Raw genomic sequence first — 21,946 nt, 5'->3', positions numbered from 1 at the left:
GAGAGACTGTATCAAACATCTCATCTTCAGTCACTGGAAATAATGATCAAGAAAAGAAGATTGTATGAAAACATTTTTTATAATTATAAATGATAAAAACAACTATTTCCTGCTTAAAAGTATTCACAACAAAATAATAAAAAGCATAAATAAAAAGAAAATCCTTCAAGTCAAATGTTATCTGCACAAACATGAAGGTAAGGTAGTAAGATAAATCTTTTGAATTTTAATGGCATAGCATGGAAAATAAGAGAGTAAAATCTTGATGCTTTCAGGTGAATTGGGAGAGGAATAGAACTGCATAGTATTGAAATTGTTTAAAAGTTCTATTGGAGCAATTTTCCTGGAAGTTCACGTAAATCTTTTTTTGACTGTTACTGCATTACTGTTGCGAGGTCCATTAGCTTTTCATTATCTTGCTGCTCATGTGCTGCAACTGCAGTTTGTTCTGTGATAATAAAAATGTGTTATTATCTAACTTATCACCATTGACTATTGAGCATTTAAAGATGAGAGGGATATTTGTAGGACCTGACCATTTTTTGACACTATGCCATGAAAATTCAAAGGAGTTAGCTCACAGCTAACCATTGCAACAATACATCTTACCTTCATATTTGTGCAGGTAAACTAAGACTGTGTAGCCTTTCTTGAGATTTGCTTTAGCAGTTGATAAATTCATTTGGACATGGCAATAATCAATGTTTCAAAAATAAAACATGGTTAATCCTTAAGCGACAGGATAAAAATACACAGCAGTGGCCAGCAGGAAGTGAGAGGGGTGTATTAGTAAAAACATTTAGGGGCGGTTTCCCGACAAGTAGACCTAGTCTAAAATAAATGTAAGAGCTGTCCAAACTGAAAACAACTTACACTGACATTCCTTAAAATACATCAGTGCACAAAAGTAATGTTTTTAGAAAGGGCAAAACTAGTTATATTTCCTAATTAAACTAAGGTCTAGTCCTGGTTTAAGATAATCCCTGTATGGGAAACCACCCCTTTAAAAGGACTGGTGCTTAGCAGTTAGCAAATGTATAACGACAAACATCTTGTTAATGAATGTTTAATTAAATATAGACTGTATTCACATACTAATCTGTGATCTTGCTCTCTCTCCTCCTGCTCTCTTTCTGCCCAATTCAAAACAGCAGCCGTTGTTTTCTGTCACTGTCTCCTCTATCTTCTCCAGCAGATCTTTGATCTGAGTCTCATCACTTCTGTTGTTATTGTTGAGAAGATGATATCTGTTCCCACATTTCTCCACCAGCCACTGCAGATCCTCACCTTCACTCTCAATGTGTTGCTCTATAGTTGTGTCTCCTAGAAGATCTCCACGAGTGAATAGCACTATAGTGTGACTCCAGACTCTCTCACTGAGAAGATCAACATAACCCTCGAATACTTTTCTCTCAACATCTTTAAATCTGTCATCCACACTTATAACCAGAAGAACAATGTGAGGTCCTGGAGGACACAGAGACACACTGCGTAAAATCTCTTTTTTTAGTAACTCAGAGCTCTTCTCTACAGGTTCATCAATCATCCATCCAGGAGCTTCAATCACAGTGATGTGTCTGTCTGCTACTTCTCTCTGTCTCTTCACACACTGAGCAGATGTCTTCAAGTCAAACTCCTCTCTGTTCAGGATGATGTTTCCTGATGAACTCTTACCAGATCTTTTATTACCCATTAACACAATCCTCAGATCTGAGAGCTTCTGAGTGTCATCTGTAACAAATACACAAACAATCTTATTTTAAATTATAATGTACTGAAAAGAAACAGATATAAGTACAACACAATCTTAGGTTTAAAATAACTCATTTAACATTTTACAGAGGATTTTCATTTTATAAGTTGCATAAAGGAGCCATTTGGATGACTGTAAAATGTCTTCAATCAACAAATCTGCAGACAGATTTCCTGTACCTCTGCGTATTTATTTGATAGAACTAAAAAAGGACTATGGGACCATTAATGCATATTAATGGAGAGGTATGGTTTTTGATGCAGATTGGTCAATAATTGTGATTTAGCCTCTTTATAATCACATTTATTTTAGTAAATTTCTCAGAAATTAATACACATCCCATTGTTAAATCCCCAAAATGTACCTAAAATAAAATTACAGTGACAGCTGTCTTTTTTATTTATTATAAATTAAATAACTAAGGGGCGGTTTCCCAGACAGGGATTATACTAGTCCTAGACTAAAATAAATGTAAAAGCTGTCCAAACTGAAAACAACTTGAATTGACATATCTTAAGACCAGTGCCCTTTGTTTTGCCACAAAATGCACATCAGTAAGGTTTTAGTAAGGCATGTTTGTTAAAACTAGTTATATTTCCCAATTAAACTAAGGCCTATTCCAGGGCCCGTATTCATAAAGTCCTCTCAGAAAACTCTTAATTTAGCTTAAAAACTTTTACGTAGGAGTCTTAGCTTAAGAGCGATTCGGGACTGATCTGAGAGCAACTGAGATCTGAGAGTAAGGAAAAGACTAAAACTTTTATCTTAGTGAGGAGGCAGGGTTGACCCTGTTGCTACGTGTGACACAATCTTTTGAAGACTGTGATTGGTTGGTTGTCCAAGAAGGAAGAAAAAGCATGCTTGTATAGGATCTATTATTAGCCATCAATTTGAAATTACATGTACACTTTTACCTATACATATATATAATACATAAAAATTTAGAAAACTATACAATATAGAATTAATATATAATTAATATATATATAATAAGTGCTGTTAATGCCAAACTTAACGTATTAGATTGGAAATAAACAGCAACACAATGTTCTGTACATTTTTGTGATTACTTTGCTTATAGACGTCTGTAACAGACCTAAATCATCTCTGCTGCATAATTTCTAGTTACCGAATCTGTTACAGTTAATGTAGTGATTACTTTTATTTCTGGCCCTATATTACATTATTATGTCTCTAATAAGATCGGTCATAAACATGTACTGTACAATCTAATGTGTTGCTTGTTATTAACTTACTGTCATGCATTGTGTGCAACATTTTTGTCTCCCTCTTCATGTTTTGTCCACTTTCCCAGTTGCCAAAAAAACTCTTAATCATCTTTAAAGTCCTCATCCGTGCTCCTAACAATTTTGACCTTAAGACCTCTTTTAAGGGTTAAGATGCTTTCTGAATTACTTTTTTCTTTACTAGGATTTTCTTAGAATTGCGTCACTAGGAGCTACTTTTTGCATTAAGATTCTTTACGAAAACGGGCCCTGGCTTAAGCTAATTCCGGTCTGGGAAACTGCCCCTATAATATAAAAAAAATGTTACTATATTTTCTGACATTATACTTTGTCTTTATGTGATTAATTAGCAAAAACATAGACTACAAAAATGTAAAAACATAAAGAGTTGGTAAACCATGGTCTGGGCCCGTATGTATAAAGCCGCTCAGAGTAAAATTTTAGTCTTAAGCAGGGCCGGGTCTACAGGGGGGCTGGGAGGGGCATTGCCCCCCCAGATTTTCCTTCTGCCCCCCAAAAATTGTCCCTTTAAAGAGTCTCTTTAAACAAAAAACGTCTTCTGTTGGCAAACACTAGTGTTTAAAGCTTCCGCACACTACTGTCTGATTAGCTTATACAAGTTTTGAAGGTCTTTTCAGCAGTATTTAACTCACAGGAAAAGTACTACTGTTCTCTATGACGGTAACTAAAAAAAAAAAAAACGCATCTGTAAAATATATTTCAGAAACAATGCAAATTAGTATTACATAAACGTAATAACACAAAACATATTAAAATGAAACTTTTTTTATAGAAAACATGCCCAAAATAGGTCCTTATCCTTTCTTAGACTCACCTCATTATTTATTCATTTAAATACAACAACCAATGGCAAGTCTCCAGTAGCATTTAATGTGTTTGTTTTAGACATAGTTCTGTTTATTAAAATTAGAATATGCAGTTTGGTTGTGGCATACTATATAGTAGATATAAATGCTATAAGATGGTTATACAGTAAATATACAGCATTGTAACATCTGAGCATCGCATGCAGTTTTAAAATCAAATATTAGCGGTTTTGTCATCGTCATTCATCATCAGCTAATTCAGCTCGCGTTTGAGAAAAACTTCACACGACTTTTAAGTTCAGAAGGAGCTGTCACTCCACAAGTTGCAATGTTGCGTTGTATTATAATATCTAATTTGCTGTGTTATGAACAAAGCAGTGTGATTTATCTTTGGTCTCGTCGCAAATCACACATACAGTATTTTAGAGCTTGTGCTTTTGTCTGGTGCTGTTATAGGCAAACAGGATAACCTTTGACGAATTTGTCATGCATGTCAAATTGCTTTCATGATGTTTCAAAAAAGATTTTTTAAAGCGTTGTTTCTTGTTGTGATATTTGAGGTTGCTGCAGCAGCATGATAGGGTCAGGAATTAATGAAAATATAGCTTATCACATATCATATTGAAAATGCATTATTTTAAATGAAGAAAATGTTTGAGAAGTGGAAATAAAGTGCCTAACAAGTGTTTATTTAGAATAAAGGCATATATTAAGTAGGGTAGGTATAAGAATGGCTTTAATTTATCTATAAGTGAAATAATAGATTAAATGCAGTGTACACATTAATAAAATATAGCTATATGTACAGCTTTGCATTCATATCACCTGCTTGCCTGATTTCATTAACTCTGACTTAATGTGTTAAACTACACTAAGTGTAATCATTATAACATTATAAATCATATGCAAAATAATATTGGATTGAAACATCCATAATTTTAGTGTATGAATCATTTTAGTCGAGATATGGCTGCCCACTCAAAAATCCTGACTGCCCCCCCAGTCCAGCAAGCCTAGTACCGGGCCTGGTCTTAAGTGTGTCAAAATTCTAAGAATGACGTCATTTTACTTTTATTCCTAGACTTAAGAATACATTTGATTTATAATGCCTCTAAAGTGTTAAGACTAGGTCTCAGCTCCTAAATTATTTAAGAGAGTTGGAGAGGTCTCTTAACCTAGTTAAGAGTAACAAGAGGGCAGCAGAGAGAGGGAGATCATGCACTTTACAACAAAGAATGTGTTAGAATTACTTTAATTCAAATGTATTTCTATAGCACTTTTGAAAACAATTATTGTTGAATTGTTGCAGAGCAGAAAATGTACAATAAATACATGTTCGTAGTATATAGACAGTAGACAGGAATTAATATAACATTATGAAATATAAAGAGTATAGGGTTTTTATACAATGTATATTATATTACACAATATAATATACAGTATAAGATGTATAATAATAAAAAAGCACATTCAAGTGCTTGCACAGTACCAATAATTTTTATGGGATTATCAAGACAGCAATGGTATAATGTATATAAATTTGAATAATATACACTGTAAAAAGTTCAAGTTGGATCAAATTATTGATATTGCCTAAAATGTAATGTTTTGTTCAACTTAAATTTCTCAGTTTAAGTGAAATAATTAAAGTTAAAAATGTTTAAATATTAGGTGTTAACAATTTAAGTAAGTTTTTTAAGTAGAGCCGCTTTTTACATTTTACAGTTTATGACAGGTAAATAAAATACCATAAAATGTAAACAAAATCTACAATAAAAAATGTGAAGTACAAGAATGCAGTGACATCATTACATGTAAAGTGATATAAAAACCCTGTTCCTGACCCAAAACATAATGTTAGCAATGTTAGCAGTGAGTAAGCCAAGTGACAAAGATGGCAAATATTACAATTGTGTTTAAGTGGAGAAATCCAACTTAACTTGATCATCTTGTTCAGGCTTGATCATCAAGTATTTTTTATCTAAGTGTTTGCAAACTTTAGTCTTTTCTTTATAAACAGCTTGTGAGTGAAGTTAAAATAATGTGATTAATCATCTTAATTTTTTAAATAACATTGTTTGTCTATAACATGTTAAAAACTTAATCAAAATGGTGCAAAATGCTTATTTGTATTATTGTTAAACATTTTTTGAAGCAAATTTAAATTAAAATACTAATATAATTGTAATGTCTTCATGATTCATGAATGTATGGTGTCACATGCTGCTGTGACTGTATAACATTGCCGGCTTTCTATTGGCTGATTCAGAGGTTAAGGGTGGCCATTTTAGGTTGAAATCATTGTAGTTCTCAGTTTGCGGCACTCAAGTCAGCACTTAAGAATGAGTCTTTCACTTTACTGAAAGTTGCTTTCAGCTTCTTTATAAATGTCTCCACTCTCAAACTGGTCCTACTCCTTACTAAGAATTTTTTGACACTTAAGTCATAGCTTAAGACTATTCTTAAAGGATAATTCCGGTATTTAACACTTTGAGTCTCATTTCTGGTTTGTTTTGGATGAACTACAGTGATGGACACATACATTTTGACAATGGGTCGGGTCGAGTTTTTGACTCGTTTAGAAGCGTCTCTTGACTGCTTCAGAATGGAAGTCAATGGCCATGCACAAACATGTCATTAAAACAACACTTAACGTTCATTTTCAAAACTGTGCTACTCACCGAGTGGTTCGTGGTGTTCGTTGATGATGATTAAAAACAAGTTGTGTAGCGAAATACAGTTTCTGTCGTGTTTTATTTGGCATTTTGTAAAATTCCATTGACTTCTCTTGGAAGACTGTTTGCTCGCTGATATATCACTCCGCCGCCGGGAAACAGAAAAGGGCCTGTTTGTTTACATGAGGTTGTAGTTTTTTCGCTCGGTTTCTCTCAGAAGAATTTTTTCCCATATTTGTAGGGCTGGACCAGAATATTCTAATATTAGTTCCGTGGGTTGACATTCGATTTTCAGTTTTGAGATTCGAATATATATATAAATATTTTACAGCGTTAATGCAGAGCTTTTGCCAAGCAGGAAGTGCGCATCACGCTCCCGCTCTATAGGTGGCGCAGACAGACCAACATCCATAGCCAACAGCCACCAAACGGCACCAGTGTGGAAGAGATCGCCTTGAACGTAAAGCGCGCTTCCTGCTTTGGCATTTACGCTAATAGTGTTGTAAATAACGTTCAGTTTCTTGCAAAAACTGATTGATTTGCTTCACAAGACGTCAATATGTCACACGGAGTTATGGGGGATTACTGTTGTATTGGATATATATGCTTTAGCTCTTAAAGTGTGCGGATCTGTTAACTTGCATGGCGGAGCAACGGGGTTTCTGCAAAATATCTTCTTTATTGTTCTGCTGATGAAAAAAACATATTGGATGGTGTAAGTATTAAAAATAAACTTGATTTTGAAAGTATGCTACCGTTTTATTACAGTTTGTTGGACTACGTTCATTCATGCTTCAGACTCAAATATAGAGCGGAAGTATATACGCGGTTGTGAGGTATCTGAAAAAATAGTTCCACTATAGCAAATAACACGGATTGAAATCATACATTGCGCCAATATATTTGTTTTTAATCATCAACGAACACCACGAACCACTCGGTGAGTAGTACAGTTTTGAAAAAGAACGTTAAGTGTTGTTTTAATGACATGTTTGTGCATGGTCATTGACTTCCATTTTGAAGCAGCCAAGAGATGCTTCTAAATGAGTCGAAAAGTCAAGAATCGACCCATTGTCAAAATTTCTGTGTCCATCACTGTAGTTCATCCAAAACAAACCAGAAATGACACTCAAAGTGTTAAATACCGGAATTATCCTTTAAGAGCATTTCTTAGAAGTTTTATACATACGGGCCCTGGTGTTGTCGCGGCACGAATACAAAACAAACAAAAACGAAAAGTGAGGAGAATCATGCAGTTACTGTAGAGGTTTATCTCACTGTTGTTAAACATTTCAACATGTTTCCAGTACATTGTATTTCAGACAATTTTAGGGATTCTTGAGTTTGGACCATCATCATATAGGACATAGATAATGGATTGATTTTGATTAAATTACTTTAAATAATAATGTTTCTGTACTAAAACAAAATGTATACAATTAAAACAATTACATGTATTTTATTGTTTATGACCTGTACAAGAAATTTCCTATTTTCACATTTAAACCCTGAAAATCATGAGATTGTTGAAGAAAGATTTTTTTATTTTTCTGTGTCTGGTAGTGCTAAATGTTTTCAGTCTATTTATTACAAACACTTCTACAAACAACAGCTGATGAAAATAGTTTTTTTTTTTGTTGTGACTTATTTAATTTCTTTATTGTTAATCATGTTTGCAGCAGTTATTTATGGGAACTTTTACATTCATGAATTTACTACTGAATATACTCAGTGTTTATATCGTCACTGTGATACTTTACTTACTCATCTGTAATCTGATCATCTCTCTCTGTTTCTTCATCCTCTTTATTCGTTCTTCTGCTCTCTCTTCTTCTGCTCTCCTTTGCTCTTCCATCTCCTGTAATATATTTTTGTCCATTTTAAAATGGCGGCCTTTGTTTTCTGTGACTGTCTCCTCTATCTTCTCCAGCAGATCTTTGATCTGAGTCTCATCACTTCTGTTGTTATTGTTGAGAAGATGATATCTGTTCCCACATTTCTCCACCAGCCACTGGAGATCCTCACCTTCACTCTCAATGTGTTGCTCTATAGTTGTGTCTCCTAGAAAGTCTCCATGAGTGAAGAGCACTATAGTGTGACTCCAGACTCTCTCACCCAGAAGATCAACATAACCCTGTAATACTTTTCTCTCAACATCTTTAAATCTGGTGTCCACACGTATAACCAGAAGAACAATGTGAGGTCCTGGAGGACACAGAGACACACTGAGTAAAATCTCTTCTTTCAGTAACTCAGTGCTCTTCTCTACAGGTTCATCAATCCACCATCCAGGAGCTTCAATCACAGTGATGTGTCTGTCTGCTACTTCTCTCTGTCTCTTCACACACTGAGCAGATGTCTTCAAGTCAAACTCCTCTCTGTTCAGGATGATGTTTCCTGATGAACTCTTACCAGCATATTTATACCCCATTAACACAATCCTCAGATCTGAGAGCTTCTGAGTGTCACCTGTAACAAATACACAAACAATCTTATTTTAAATTATACTGTAATGAAAAGAAACATATAAATACAACACAAACTTAGGTTTAAAATAACACATTTTCGTCTTATAAGTTGCATCAAGGAGCCATTCGGATGATTGTCAAAAATGTCTTCAATCACCACAAAATAAATCCAACAGTTGTGATACATTTGATATTTAAGGTCAATTTATATTTAAACTCTCTGCAGACACGTCTACTGTACCTCTAAATATTCATTTGATAGAACAGACAAAAGGATTATGAAACTATTAAGGCATATTCATGGATAGGTATGGTTCTTGATGCCAATTGGTCAATAACTGATATATCCTCTTTATAGCACATTTGTTTTAGTAAATTTCTAGGAGATTAATCCACATCCCATTGTTAAATGCCATTCACTGGTTCGCCTGCACATTCAGTCTATTGAATGGTGGTAAAATAAAATTTGGCTTGCTGTCCTCAGAGGGAGCTCGAACCAAAGGCTAGACTCGAGCCACAAGTTCAGAACCCCCCAAAAAGAATGTATATGTATATAATATGAGGACGACAAGCTAAGTGGATACTTGCTTAAACCTTTCCCCCAAAGATCTGTAAAATTATTTAACTGTCTCTTCCCTTAAGTGATGCTATTTTAAGATGAGATAGTTATTATTAATTGGCTTGTAACTCCTGAAGGAGATAATGAGAAGCGCACAACCTGGAGCTCTTGCGGAAGCAAGGGAGAAAACACTACTGTGATTGTGTGAGCGTATTAAAATCACTGCTGCGGCAGTGAGCGATTTATACAGAATAACGCTGCAAGAAATTTTATTATTCTGCTTGAGGAACCAATGTCTTGAATTTCTGAAAGGCAAAATGGGAAAGTGAGTCAGTGATTTGATTTTTGAAACCTGGCACGTGTGGTGCTTTAATACTAAACTGGTTGCAGATGGAAGACCAAATTAAGTGTCCGAGAAAAGGCAGGAGTTTGACCTGCCTTTGTTAATGGAAAAAACTACGGGAGAATTGTCACAATGAAATGTTATGTTTTTTGAGGTCCATTCTCTACCCCACAGAATGGCTGCAATGACAATCGATTTTAATTCTGTAAGGGGAACAAATATATAATCCCCATCCATCCGTAGGCCCAATGGCGGTAGCCAACGGAATGGTGAAGGATTCTAGTGCGTTCTGTCTTTTCCGGCGCTTGCAGATGACGTTTTGGCATTACGCAATTTTGGTATTATTATCTGACTCCAAAGATAAAGTGAATATAAATCAGGGCTGCGTTCCCCGAAACCTTCTTAGCTCTACGTCATTCTTAAGTTGTACCTTAAGCTGTACCTTATCGTTAATACGTGTTTCCCGAAACGTTCTTAGTTACGTATCACTTCTGTAAGTCGTTCGTTCGGAAGGTTGGTCTGGAGGACTCTTAGCTATATCTTATCCCACTTGACTCCGCTAGGGGCCATCACTGTGATAAAAGCTTGTGTGGATTTCAGTCTATATAACTAAATATCTGTAAAAAAAAGTTGAAGTACACTCCGTGTTAAATTAGGCATTTTTTATTTAAAGAATGAAACATAATTAGACATTATTACACTGATGGTTGTTAGATTAATATTTTTTCCAAAGGAACATCAGCTTCGAACTATTACAGGCTTAAGAAACTATATAAAAAAGAGTTTGGTTGGAGGAGTTATAGGTGGCTGCTAGCTATACAGCGAATCTTACTATTTCTTTTGTGCATTTCAAATCCGTTAAATCTTTAGTTTACCGGCTATTTTAGCTGCAAAAAAACAAATCAAGTAAAATCGCATGCCACGAGAGCACATTCATCACAAAATCATAATTGTTGATTTTCCTAAATATTATTGTTGATGTAAAGTCGACTTTGCATCGAAGTTTTTTAATGTTTTCTAACTTTGAGGCAGCTGCATGCCATATTCTTTATAATCACTCAAAAGAATCTGCTCCACTTGATTATTGCTTGTATAAGGTCAAAAAATCAAAATCAATCATAATATATATTTATGTATCATATAATATATCTTTTTATGTTATATTTAAGGTAAACAGACAGGCGCGGCTCGAGAAATGCGTCCATTAAGCGTTATCCGCATTGTAAACGCGCTGTTGCGCATCCAGTGTCCAAGCACATAAAGAAAGGTCATAATTCAAAGTCAATTCACAATCCAATTAAACACGAAGAATCAAATGAGAATACTGCATACCTGGCAACTGATGAAGATCTGTTTACAGATTCCTCAAAGTAAAATGAAATACATGATACTATATCAAAGATACAGCATCATGGTGGGGCATTTCTAGATATAGAAAGTCCCACCTGATTCTTTTACACATCTCCTTAAATAACCAGAGAACAAAGCATATAGGAATTTGGTACTGATTGGTTATTGTAAAACTCAGGGCTGTCCTTAATTTGCATACAGAGGTGATTGGTTCATAAGATGGGAAGTGTCTATCAACATTGAGTGAAGTTTGCTAACACTTTAACATTGAATTCTGTTGTTATAAGAGTGAGACCATTGTAACCACTTGCAATAAGATATTTCAATGAAAAACAAATAAGATCAGTTTTAGATTGTTTGTGTATGTAGAATGTGGTGTTTCACATACAGTTTGCTTTGAGAGAATGAGATGATAGCGCAATATTATCGTAGAAAAAGGTAAGCCCGTTCCATTGTTTAAGGAAAGCGAGCCAGAGGTTTAAGTCTGCTTTACATGCTGAGTTTAAAATGACTAGGTCATTTAAGCCTGGGACGGAAGATGCTAGAGATAGGAGATGAGAGATAAAGGGGCGGCCTTGGGGCACGATTCTCATAGCAAAGTTGAGATACCCTAGTAAGCAAAGAAGGTCATGTTTGGAAATGTGCTGCGCGGAGGTGAGGTTTTGAATTACATTAATTATTCTGACGATTTTGTCTTGAGGCAGCGAGGCTTGACATTTGACGGAGTCAAGGGTAATTTCGAGGAAGCGGATTTTGGGGAGACTATGAGGAAGTCGTCTAGTAGGTAAATGAGATAAGGGATGTCGTAATTGTTCGCTAGGATCCAGCACAACGCTTCCGACAGTGTGTCAAAAATTTTGGGGCTACTTTTGCAACCGAAAGTCAAACGAACGGCGAAATAATATTTCTCCCGCCAGAGCACACCAAAGAGATGCCAAAAGTCGGGGTTTATTGGCATGACCTTGAAGGCTGAAGTGATGTCGATTTTTGCTAACCAAGCGCCGGGACCGGCAGATTTAATTAGACTGATGGCTTGGTCTACGTCGTGGTAATGCAGTGAAAATTCCGATAGAGGAATTAAGCTATTCACGCTAGGAACGAAGCATTCGCGGGGGGCTGAAAGGTCGTTAATAATGCGATTTTCTGGAGAATTTCCTCGTTGATGTGTCAATGGGGTTATTGCGATAGGTGAGGAATAGGGGAAATTGAAAGGGACGATCATACATTTAGATTCTACTTCTTTTTGTAGGAGGGAGTCTACGGAGTCAGTATCTGACCGGGCAGATTGCAAATTATTACAGATGAATGTTGTGTCGGGCATGGTTTCAAGACCGGGGTCAAAACATTGCTGTAAACCTGAGGGAAGGAAATTGGTGAATTGTTTATTGGGGTGATATTGTAGATCATCTGCAAGAACAGAGACATTGATGGGAGAAGATATATATTTTTAAGATTTTTATTGTTTTTTTAAAAGGATTTGAAAACTGGGCAAACAGGGCGGGCATGCGCACTGCCGCAAAAATTACACACATGCAAATAGCGGCATCTTTGCCTGCTACAGCGAAAATCATTAAAATTATTGCAGACCTGGCTGGTGGATGCAGAGAAACGGCTTTGGTTATTTGCAGGAACTGGGCGATCGAATCTGGACTGAGGCGCGTATGAAGTGGATTTAACGGAGTCAGGAGGTACTCGGGGGCTGGTGGTATTTTTTACTGACGGACAAGAGTTAGACTGGTGATCGAGAGATCTACAGATGGCACAAGAGATGTTGCGGCAGCCGAGAAAAACTCTATTATATAGATCGAAGTCCAGTGCTCCCCAGTAAGGGCACTGGTTCCAGTGAGTGACTCTAGTGGCGCATTTTGCAGAAAATAAATTGTGGTAAGTGTAAAAATGACAGCCGCCGAATGACAGTGAAAAATCTGAAATAATGGCAAGGTAGTCATTGAGTTCTTTACGCCTGTTTGGAAAAACTGAACAAATTACTTCGGTATATTTATTAAATGCTATGACGAATTCTGCAAAGGAAAGGATACGGTTGGAGTTGGAGGGCGAGTCTTTAAGAACGACGGAGAAAGCGCCACAGTCCAGAGAGCGATGGCTGTCTTTTTTTTGGAAAAAGAGAAAGGAGAGACGCCAGGTCCATATCCGTACCTGAAAGTATTTGAGAGCGAAGTGAGTTGGAGACGGGTGGTGGGTAGTCTCGCATAGCCAGACCTTCAATACTGAAGGTCTGGTGTTTTTTGCTGCTTTTTCTGGACAAAGCCCGTCAACAAGCTGTTTGACTGACATGTCAAACATCCAATCACAGTCTGTTTCGTCTAGCGTCACGTTTTGGACTCCCCACAACAACGAGCAGGCTGGCAACAAGTAAGTTATTGAAATAACCAGCCAACCGAATAGCATCTAAATAAACAACATTACTCACCATAGAACAACGTTGTGCACTTTATCACGACAATAAACGTCTGTTTAAAGCATATCTCTCCACTTTGTTACACCTACAAGAAATTCAGGAAAACTAAACTTTTTGACTCCACTTACTGCCTCAAGCAAAACTCTTGGATGTCTTTTAGAGAGTCTATGCTGCGAACTTTGCATATTTTTGAGAATCCAATGTTTAGCTGATCATGATAACTGGTCATTAGTATCCACGTGAACACGACTGTTCTCTTCCTCAATGGAACGTCAGAGCTTTGTTTTCCAGGGACTGACACTAATCGCGACACGTCTCCTGGAAATCCGGTTTATTTCAACCAATCAAAGATGACTTTGACATTCTCACAGGGTTTCCAGAAAAGTGTACGAAAAACATCAGACCTTTTGCCAACATCTGACGCCCCATTCAGACAGCCAGCGACCAGCAGTAGCAGAGCGAAGCGATCTCATTCATTTCAATGGAAACCTGGCAACTTCTGGCGGCACGAGCGAAAGTGACCATTGGCGACCATATGGGCATGTCCAGCGACGCGAGAAAGTTAAGAAAAGTTTAACTAAAATATGCTAAAAGGTCACGCCCCTCTCAACTCTTCCACCTCGAGGAGTTTCCCAAGACCACCCCAATGACCAGACAGACGAGTAAACTACGTTTAAAATAAACTTTATTTAAATATTTAAAAAGGAAAAAAGGGGAAAGGGGAAAAAGGCAATTTAAAACTAATGTGGCTTCTTCTCGCCTACAGGGCCACTTGTGACAAGGACTGGGGACAGGGGCTCCTTTGAGACTCTGGTCCTAGAACCCGTGGCGCGCTCCACTTCTTCCTGGAAACAGAATCAAACAAAGAGTTATTCAACTGTACTTCGCTACGGGTCACTACTTCTCTAACTCTCCGTTTTCTCTCTCTCTCTCCAGTGCCTTAGGTACGTTGCTCTTCAGATCCTAGAAGCAGAGAATCGTTAGTGGGACGTTCAGGGAGACAACTCACAGTACTGGGGGCTCTTCGTTCACACAGAGCATTCGCTGGGGCACAGGTAAGTGATTTCTATAAGCACAGGTCAATATCACTCCACAATATAAGTTACTCACAGCACTGGGGATCTTCGTTCACACAGAGTATTCGCTGGGGCGCAGGTAAGTGATTTCTATAAGCACAGGTCAATATCACTCCACAATATAAGTTACTCACAGCACTGGGGATCTTCATTCACACAGAGCATTCGTTGGGACACAGGTAAGTAATTGCTATAAGAACAGGTCAAAAATCACTACACAGGATAGGTTACTCACAACACAGGGGCTCTTCACACTCACTCACAGACAGTGGACTTTCGCTACAGCGTTGGTGCACCGTATTCCTTCACCCGTCCACTCAAGCTTTCCGGGCGTCGTAGGGACTGATGGATCCAGTGGCACGGAGCCGAACGCTTCCCAGAACTCCCCCTCCTGCTTCCACGACCGGGGTCACGAGTTGGGGCGAACTTTCGTCGAGGCTCCGCACACCACGAGCTTCTGTTGGAAAGGTCAGTATACACAGCTATGATCCTCAATCCGCACGGTGCACTTCATACAATATTCACTCCTGTCCACCACTGGGCTTCACCACTGTCTGCTCTTTAGAGGAGTGAAGCTTTCGTTGACACACCCGGGGCCAAAGACTTGGTTTTCCTCTCTCTCCGTAGGCCTCAGGCCACAACAGATGTCGTCATCTCGCGACTCGTCCGAGGCTGGGCAGTTTGGTCGCTACAAGCACAGCATACACACAGCAAGCATAGCGTAAACACCATTAAGAAGTGAAACTTACCCACAGCACTCTTGTACACACTTCACGTGATTCTTAATCGACCTAGCCACTTTGCTTCGACTCCCTCGAGAGGATAGTTGGGCGATAGGTAGGCCACCGATGAGAGTAAGATGTATGTTATTCACAGCCCCGGCGTGTTGTTTATCACTCCTCTGGCTCGCCCACGCTTCTTTTTCCCGCAGGGCCACTGCTCTATTAGTAAACGGCGCTTCTTACCAAATGTCTCGTCCGTGTTTCCGGTCAACCCGCGGCTCGCCCACGCTTCCCTCTCCAGTGGGGCCAGGGACCTCAAACACAAGAAAAACACACACCAAGCAACTCCTCTTCCAAGTCTTACACAGAAAAATACTACGACTGTTACTCACTCTTCGTTGTCAATAGTTTCCTGTATCTGCAAACTCAATAGCTCTGTATCCGCTCACTCACAAGTGAAATCACCCAGTATTCCTTCGCTCAGCTGACTTTCCTTTTCTCTCTTCCCCAGGGGAATGATCAGACCAGCGTAGTCCATCTGCAAAGCAGCAACACAGCGTACACAAAGTACACAACAAGCACACGGTGTGGTGTCCCTTTAATTTCCACAGCCCCGTCCTTTTCGCCTCTTCTGGCAGCCGCACTCTTTCCTTACACCATAAGTGATTCGCGGATCAACGGCGCCCTTTCGGCTCCTCCAGGGATGGAGCGTGTGGTTACGTTTGCCCAAGGCATAAAGGGACTCCCGCCCGAAAACAACTCTCCCTCCTTTGTGCTTCTTGGACCTCTTTATGTGCTTGTCTTCACTCCCTCTTCCAATCGCGGGTTACTCCACTGATTCGCCACACCTGTTGCTCATTTCTCATGATTTTTGTTGTCAGGGAGACCAGGAAAACAATGGTGCCTTTAAAATCGGGTCCGGGTGGAAACCATACCCAAGCGGAACCCTTCTCCGCCACTTTTTGTTCCTGCCCTACATAGTCACCTGGTGACAAACGTACTATGGGTGGTACTATGAACATAATACTACCTGTATGAACATAATATACAGAAATGTACAAATGGATGTGTACATAATAAACTAAACAGAACAGTAGTGAAATTAATATTTAAGTAGTGCATGAATGAATTTGGATTGTAACTAGTCAGTTAAGAGTGCAATGGCTTAAGTTATTGTGAATAGTTATTCTAATATTCATTACACAGGGGTGCAAACGATGCAATTCAAGTAGTCCAGCAGTGCAAATGAACAGGGAGTATGAAATAGACAGTCCAGTAGTGTATTGAACAGACCAGTAGTGCAAATCTACATTATAACTGTGCAAGTAATAAAAAATGATTATTGGTGCATTACATTACGATATGTAATGCACTGACATTGAACACTTCATACCATGGCATGTTCCCTGTACACTGTGATATCACATGTTTTGTTGTTTGCACCATAGTATTTCACAAACGTGGACAATTACACTGCTTCATGTTCAAAGAAAAATATTTGGTTATTATAGTCATTGCTGCTTCCTAACCCCAAATAGCTTGGAGAAATCTAAAATGTAAGCCAAACCAAAGGTGGGGTTTTAGGAGGTTAATTTGTGTAGGTAACATCTGCTGCATTTGTTCAGCCAGATAAAATACCATGAATCTAAATTACATTTGTAATCAAATATTGACCTCATGGATATCGTGGCATGGCCCTCAGTGTGAAAGATTGTTTCTGATGAAAACTAAATTTATCTTTACAGTGTTCACAGCAATATTTCTGCTAAAATTATGTGAGCAAAAGTGAGGAGGCCCCAGCAAGCACGTCTTCAGGATCATCCAGCACCAGCCGTGACAAGGTCCAATCTAAACAAAAGAAAACAGTCCGAGACGAACCTCTGGAGATGTACCTCTTATCAAAAGATGCTAAAGGGAAAAAATTGAAAGCGAAGCACAGAAGAGAGAAAGAAGAGCACAGAAGGAGCACTCTGCCAGTTTTGGGTCACACCTATAGATGTTTATAATATACCATTTTATTTAGTTATTTTTTAATGTTTATACATTCAAGAAATACAGTTGAACATGTACATTTCATAGATATGTTTATTTGCACTACAGGTCACTTAGACTTCTATCATTGTGACTTATTTGCTCTACAGCTCTGCCAGTTCTTGTTCACACAAATTAATGTTTATTATATACCATTTTACTTATGTATTTTAAGTGTTTATACATTTAAGAAATACATTTGAAAATGTCTAATTTCTAAATGTTGATTTGCACTACGGTTCAGTTGCACTACAGTCATTGTGACTTTTCTGGAGTGGACCAACATTTCTGAATCCTGTTTTATTGGATTTTACTGTCATGTCTCTGATTGTTATTGCAAACTGCAGTTCATTCACAAAAATAAATGTTTGATAAAAAAAAACTAATTGTAAATAACGTGACATTTTGGCACTATGCACATATTTGTACATTAGTATTGTTGACCTCTTATTGTAATAACTACATACCTAATTATTGCATCATTATATTCATAGGCAACACTTACCAATTTGCAGGAGTATTAACATTTTTGGGCACAACAAAAATGGTGGGTCCTTGTTCTACCCACCCAACCTCTATAAAACGAGTATATTGGTTAAAATGAGAACTTAAATCTTTAGCCAAATCACAAAATACAATACATTTGGCAGGAAATTTGAGAAAATTGTTAACAGAGAAAGTGCTTGTAAAACATTTGTTAAAAGTACACACATCGGATCACCCATTACCTTATATTTTGTGAAAGAGTTTTAATTCTGATGTAACGTGTTCTATCAAAAATAATTAATTTTATGTGGAGATGCTGATATATTATTAACTGATGATAAAAGAATCGAATCAAATAGATTTCATTTAAAAATGTATTCAAGTTCACGGAGATATTGTTTGTACAAAGATAATATATATATATATATATATATATATATATATATATATATATATATATATATATATATATATATATATATTCAAAAGCCATGTTTGTTTGTTTGCCCGTTAACCAAAAATCGTTTATGAATGGTTATTGACTACACGTGAGTGTAAATACCGGCTCTCTTCTTCTGTGTGACAAGTGAGTGTCAAAACAGACGCATAACGCCACCCTGTGTACCGGCATATATTTGTTTTGTATTAGGCGCCATCTAATGTCCAGGGAGTGAAATTGCACCTCACTCGGCTCAGCGCCAGTAAAAATCGTTTGGGTGTGAAAGCAGAAAAACGTGACGTTAAACGTCGACGATAAACGCGCACGACAAAACGTCCCGGTGTGTAAAGACCTTAAGTTAGGCTTTTGACAGCCTTCTAGAAAACTCGATGTCGGCGGACGTGAGAGCGTGCCGCATCCCGTTCACAGTCCATTTTTCTATTGCAGGGATTGGAGATGGTCTGGGTGGAGTCACAGAAAGAGAGGTTCAAGGACGTCTCGCTGGAGGCAGCTCTGCGTGGGAACATGGTTAGAGTTGGAGGGTCCTGGGATGCCCCGACGACCGCTGATGATAGATCTGCTTCGGAGGAAAATTCTTCGTCGGAGGTGAAGAGCAGGAGTTGGTCTTGGAAAGACATTTTTCCGGTACTGGGCGGGGCCTATGCCGGATGAATCGTCAATGTAGGGCGTGGAGATTAACTCGCTTAAATAGGCTATCCGGATGATTGACAGGACTGAATGTTTAGGCTCCTCCCGAACCTATGCTTTAAACTTCATTTGTACCTAAAATAAGATTATACTGACAGCTGTGTCTAATCATTTATTTACTATAAATCTAATAACTATAATAAAAAAGTTACTACATTTTCTGACATTATATTTTGTCTTTATGTGATTATTTACTAAAAATATAAACCACAAAAATATAAAAACATAAAGGGTTGGTGAACCATGATCATGTGATGTTGTGGCATTAATACAAAACAAAAACAAAAAAATGAAAAGTAAAAAATATGCAGTTACTGTATTAGCTCATCTCACTGTTGTTAAACATTTCAACATAATATTACAAAATGTTTTCAGTTGATTGTATTTCAGACGATTTTAGGGATTCTTGAGTTGGACCACCATTATATAGGACATAGATAATGGGTCTATTCTGATTAAATGACTTGATGAAAAGAGTTTTTGTTTCTGTTGTGACTTATTTAATTTCTTTATTGTTAATCGTGTTTGCAGCAGTTTTTATCATGTGTAGTTTTACATTTTCATGACTTCATTACTGCAGATACTCAGTGTTTATATCATGACTGTGATGTTTACTCACTCATCTGTGATCTGATCATCTCTCTCTGTTTCTTCATCCTCTTCATTCGTTCTTCTGCTCTCTCTTCCTCTGCTCTTCTTCTCTCTTCCATCTCCTGTAAAATCTTTCTGTCCATTTTAAAATGGTGGCCGTTGTTTTCTGTCACTGTCTCCTCTATCTTCTCCAGCAGATCTTTGATCTGAGTCTCATCACTTCTGTTGTTATTGTTGAGAAGATGATATCTGTTCCCACATTTCTCCACCAGCCACTGGAGATCCTCACCTTCACTCTCAATGTGTTGCTCTATAGATGTGTCTCCTAGAAAGTCTCCATGAGTGAAGAGCACTATAGTGTGACTCCAGACTCTCTCACCCAGAAGATCAACATAACCCTGAAATACTTTTCTCTCATACTCTTTAAATCTATCATCCATACGTATAACCAGAAGAACAATGTGAGGTCCTGGAGGACACAGAGACGCACTGAGTGAAATCTCTTCTTTCAGTAACTCAGTGCTCTTCTCTACAGGTTCATCAATCCTCCATCCAGGAGCTTCAATCACAGTGATGTGTCTGTCTGCTACTTCTCTCTGTCTCTTCACACACTGAGCAGTCAAACTCTTCAAGTCAAACTCCTCTCTGTTCAGGATGATGTTTCCTGATGAACTCTTACCAGCTCCTTTATGTCCCATTAACACAATCCTCAGATCTGAGAGCTTCTGAGTGTCACCTGTTACCAATACACAAAACACTTATTTTAAATTATTTTGTATGAAGATAATCACATTACAGAATCTGTAATACAGTTGAAAAGGATAAACATGCAACTATTAAACTTCTTATTGCTGATTGGTTAATATAGTCTAGATGATTTATTTACAATAAGACACAGATGACCTTGAGTGTCATGTGTTGAGAAAAAAATATTGTGTTTGGAGCGCAGTAAACAAGCTCTGTATCAGGGGCGTAGCCACGAGGGGGCCTATTTGCCGTGCTGTCCGAGGAGAGGGCTCCGAGCTCGGAATTTTAGCCCGAACCCAGAGTACTCCCCCCTCTTTAACTGTGATAAATGAATCTAGATGAGAGTGAGGTGATGGGGTGGAGGAGGGATGCTGCAAAAAATCTGTCATGGGACAGAGGTGAGGGACTGCCATTTATAGGTTTATTGGTTGCAACTCATATATATTTTAAGATTGGACCCCCCAAAAATAAAATTCTGGCTACGCCCCTGTGCAATGAAATTCTGGAGCAATGTACAAATCTATACATAAGTTTTATACACTAGACGCACAGTACATGACTGTAAAATAGGGGTGCACTGATATATATCGGCCGATGATGTTTGTAATGCTTTCAGAATGAAATACGGTGAAATGCCGCTACATCCAAAAGCCAGAGGGCGCTCTCGTGCAGAAACTCAATATGCACTGCAGACGAAGAACCATACACATGCAGCTTTGCTTTTTTGAATGCATGTTATAAATGAGTCAAATCGATAAGGACTTACTGATCAAAAGCCGTACTACATGAAATAGCTGTGAGTAACATCGGCTGTGCAATAGGGGATTATCACGCTTCCAGGTTTCGTGGGCGGGACTTGTCAACTTTGTGCATGTCCACTTCCGGCACAGTTAGGTTAGGTATCTAACATCAATGTTAGGCAGTAGTGGAATGTACGTTAACGAAGTACAAATACTTTGTTACTGTATTTAAGTACATGTTCCACGTGTTTGTACTTTACTTAAGTAGAATCTATAGTGCATACTTTTGACTTTTACTTTGTTACATTTTGCAACAAATTGTCTGTACTTTTACTTTACTACATTTCTACAACACCATCGTTCCTTTACGTACCTTTCTCAACTACTTTTCTGTTCAATCTGGACCAGCAGACCTGGCAGTATGATCCCACGGAAGTGGACGTGTATAAAGATCGCTGAAAGCTACTATGTATCAGCGTGATAATCCCCTTTTCAGAATAGCCATCGTCCACGTATTATTGGTGTATTTCAGCATTTATCAGTGCACCCCTACTCTACAATATAGAATTTTCACATGACAATATTCACAAGACAATATACAGTATACACACACACACTATACAGTTCCCAACGTACAACATTCATAGATGTAAACATCAGTGTTGGGGAAAGTTACTTTTAAAAGTAATGCATTACAATATTAAGTTTCTCCCCAAAAAGTAACTAATTGCATTACTCAGTTACTTTTCATGGAAAGTAATACTT

At 37.9% G+C, this 21,946-nt stretch overlaps 1 protein-coding gene across 1 annotated transcript; it reads right to left on the bottom strand.

The window, feature by feature from the left end:
- Positions 1-1,087: 1,087 nt before the first annotated feature.
- On the bottom strand, positions 1,088-20,427 carry LOC141364203 (GTPase IMAP family member 8-like). The gene is made up of 3 exons (XM_073868291.1): positions 19,723-20,427; positions 8,267-8,971; positions 1,088-1,731 (listed from the first exon to the last, which is right to left on the bottom strand). The coding sequence occupies exons 1-3, from the start codon at positions 20,390-20,392 to the stop codon at positions 1,088-1,090; spliced, it is 2,019 nt and encodes a 672-aa protein (XP_073724392.1). The 5' UTR covers positions 20,393-20,427.
- Between the last annotated feature and the right edge of the window lie 1,519 nt (positions 20,428-21,946).

Source organism: Misgurnus anguillicaudatus, chromosome 6 (genome assembly GCF_027580225.2).
Source record: "Misgurnus anguillicaudatus chromosome 6, ASM2758022v2, whole genome shotgun sequence".
In the NCBI taxonomy this organism is placed as follows: Eukaryota; Metazoa; Chordata; class Actinopteri; order Cypriniformes; family Cobitidae; genus Misgurnus; species Misgurnus anguillicaudatus.
The sequence above is the reverse complement of the archived record's forward strand: the minus strand, read 5'-3'. Positions and strand labels throughout refer to the sequence as shown.

Excerpts from the sequence above, each read along its gene's own strand:
- LOC141364203 (XM_073868291.1), bottom strand. The coding sequence starts at position 20,392 with ATGGGACATAAAGGAGCTGGTAAGAGTTCATCAGGAAACATCATCCTG. Across the intron at positions 8,972-19,722 it reads GATGATCAGATCACAGATGA|GTGACACTCAGAAGCTCTCA; the intron begins GTGAGTAAACAT and ends TATTTGTTACAG. Across the intron at positions 1,732-8,266 it reads GATGATCAGATTACAGATGA|ATGACACTCAGAAGCTCTCA; the intron begins GTAAGTAAAGTA and ends TATTTGTTACAG.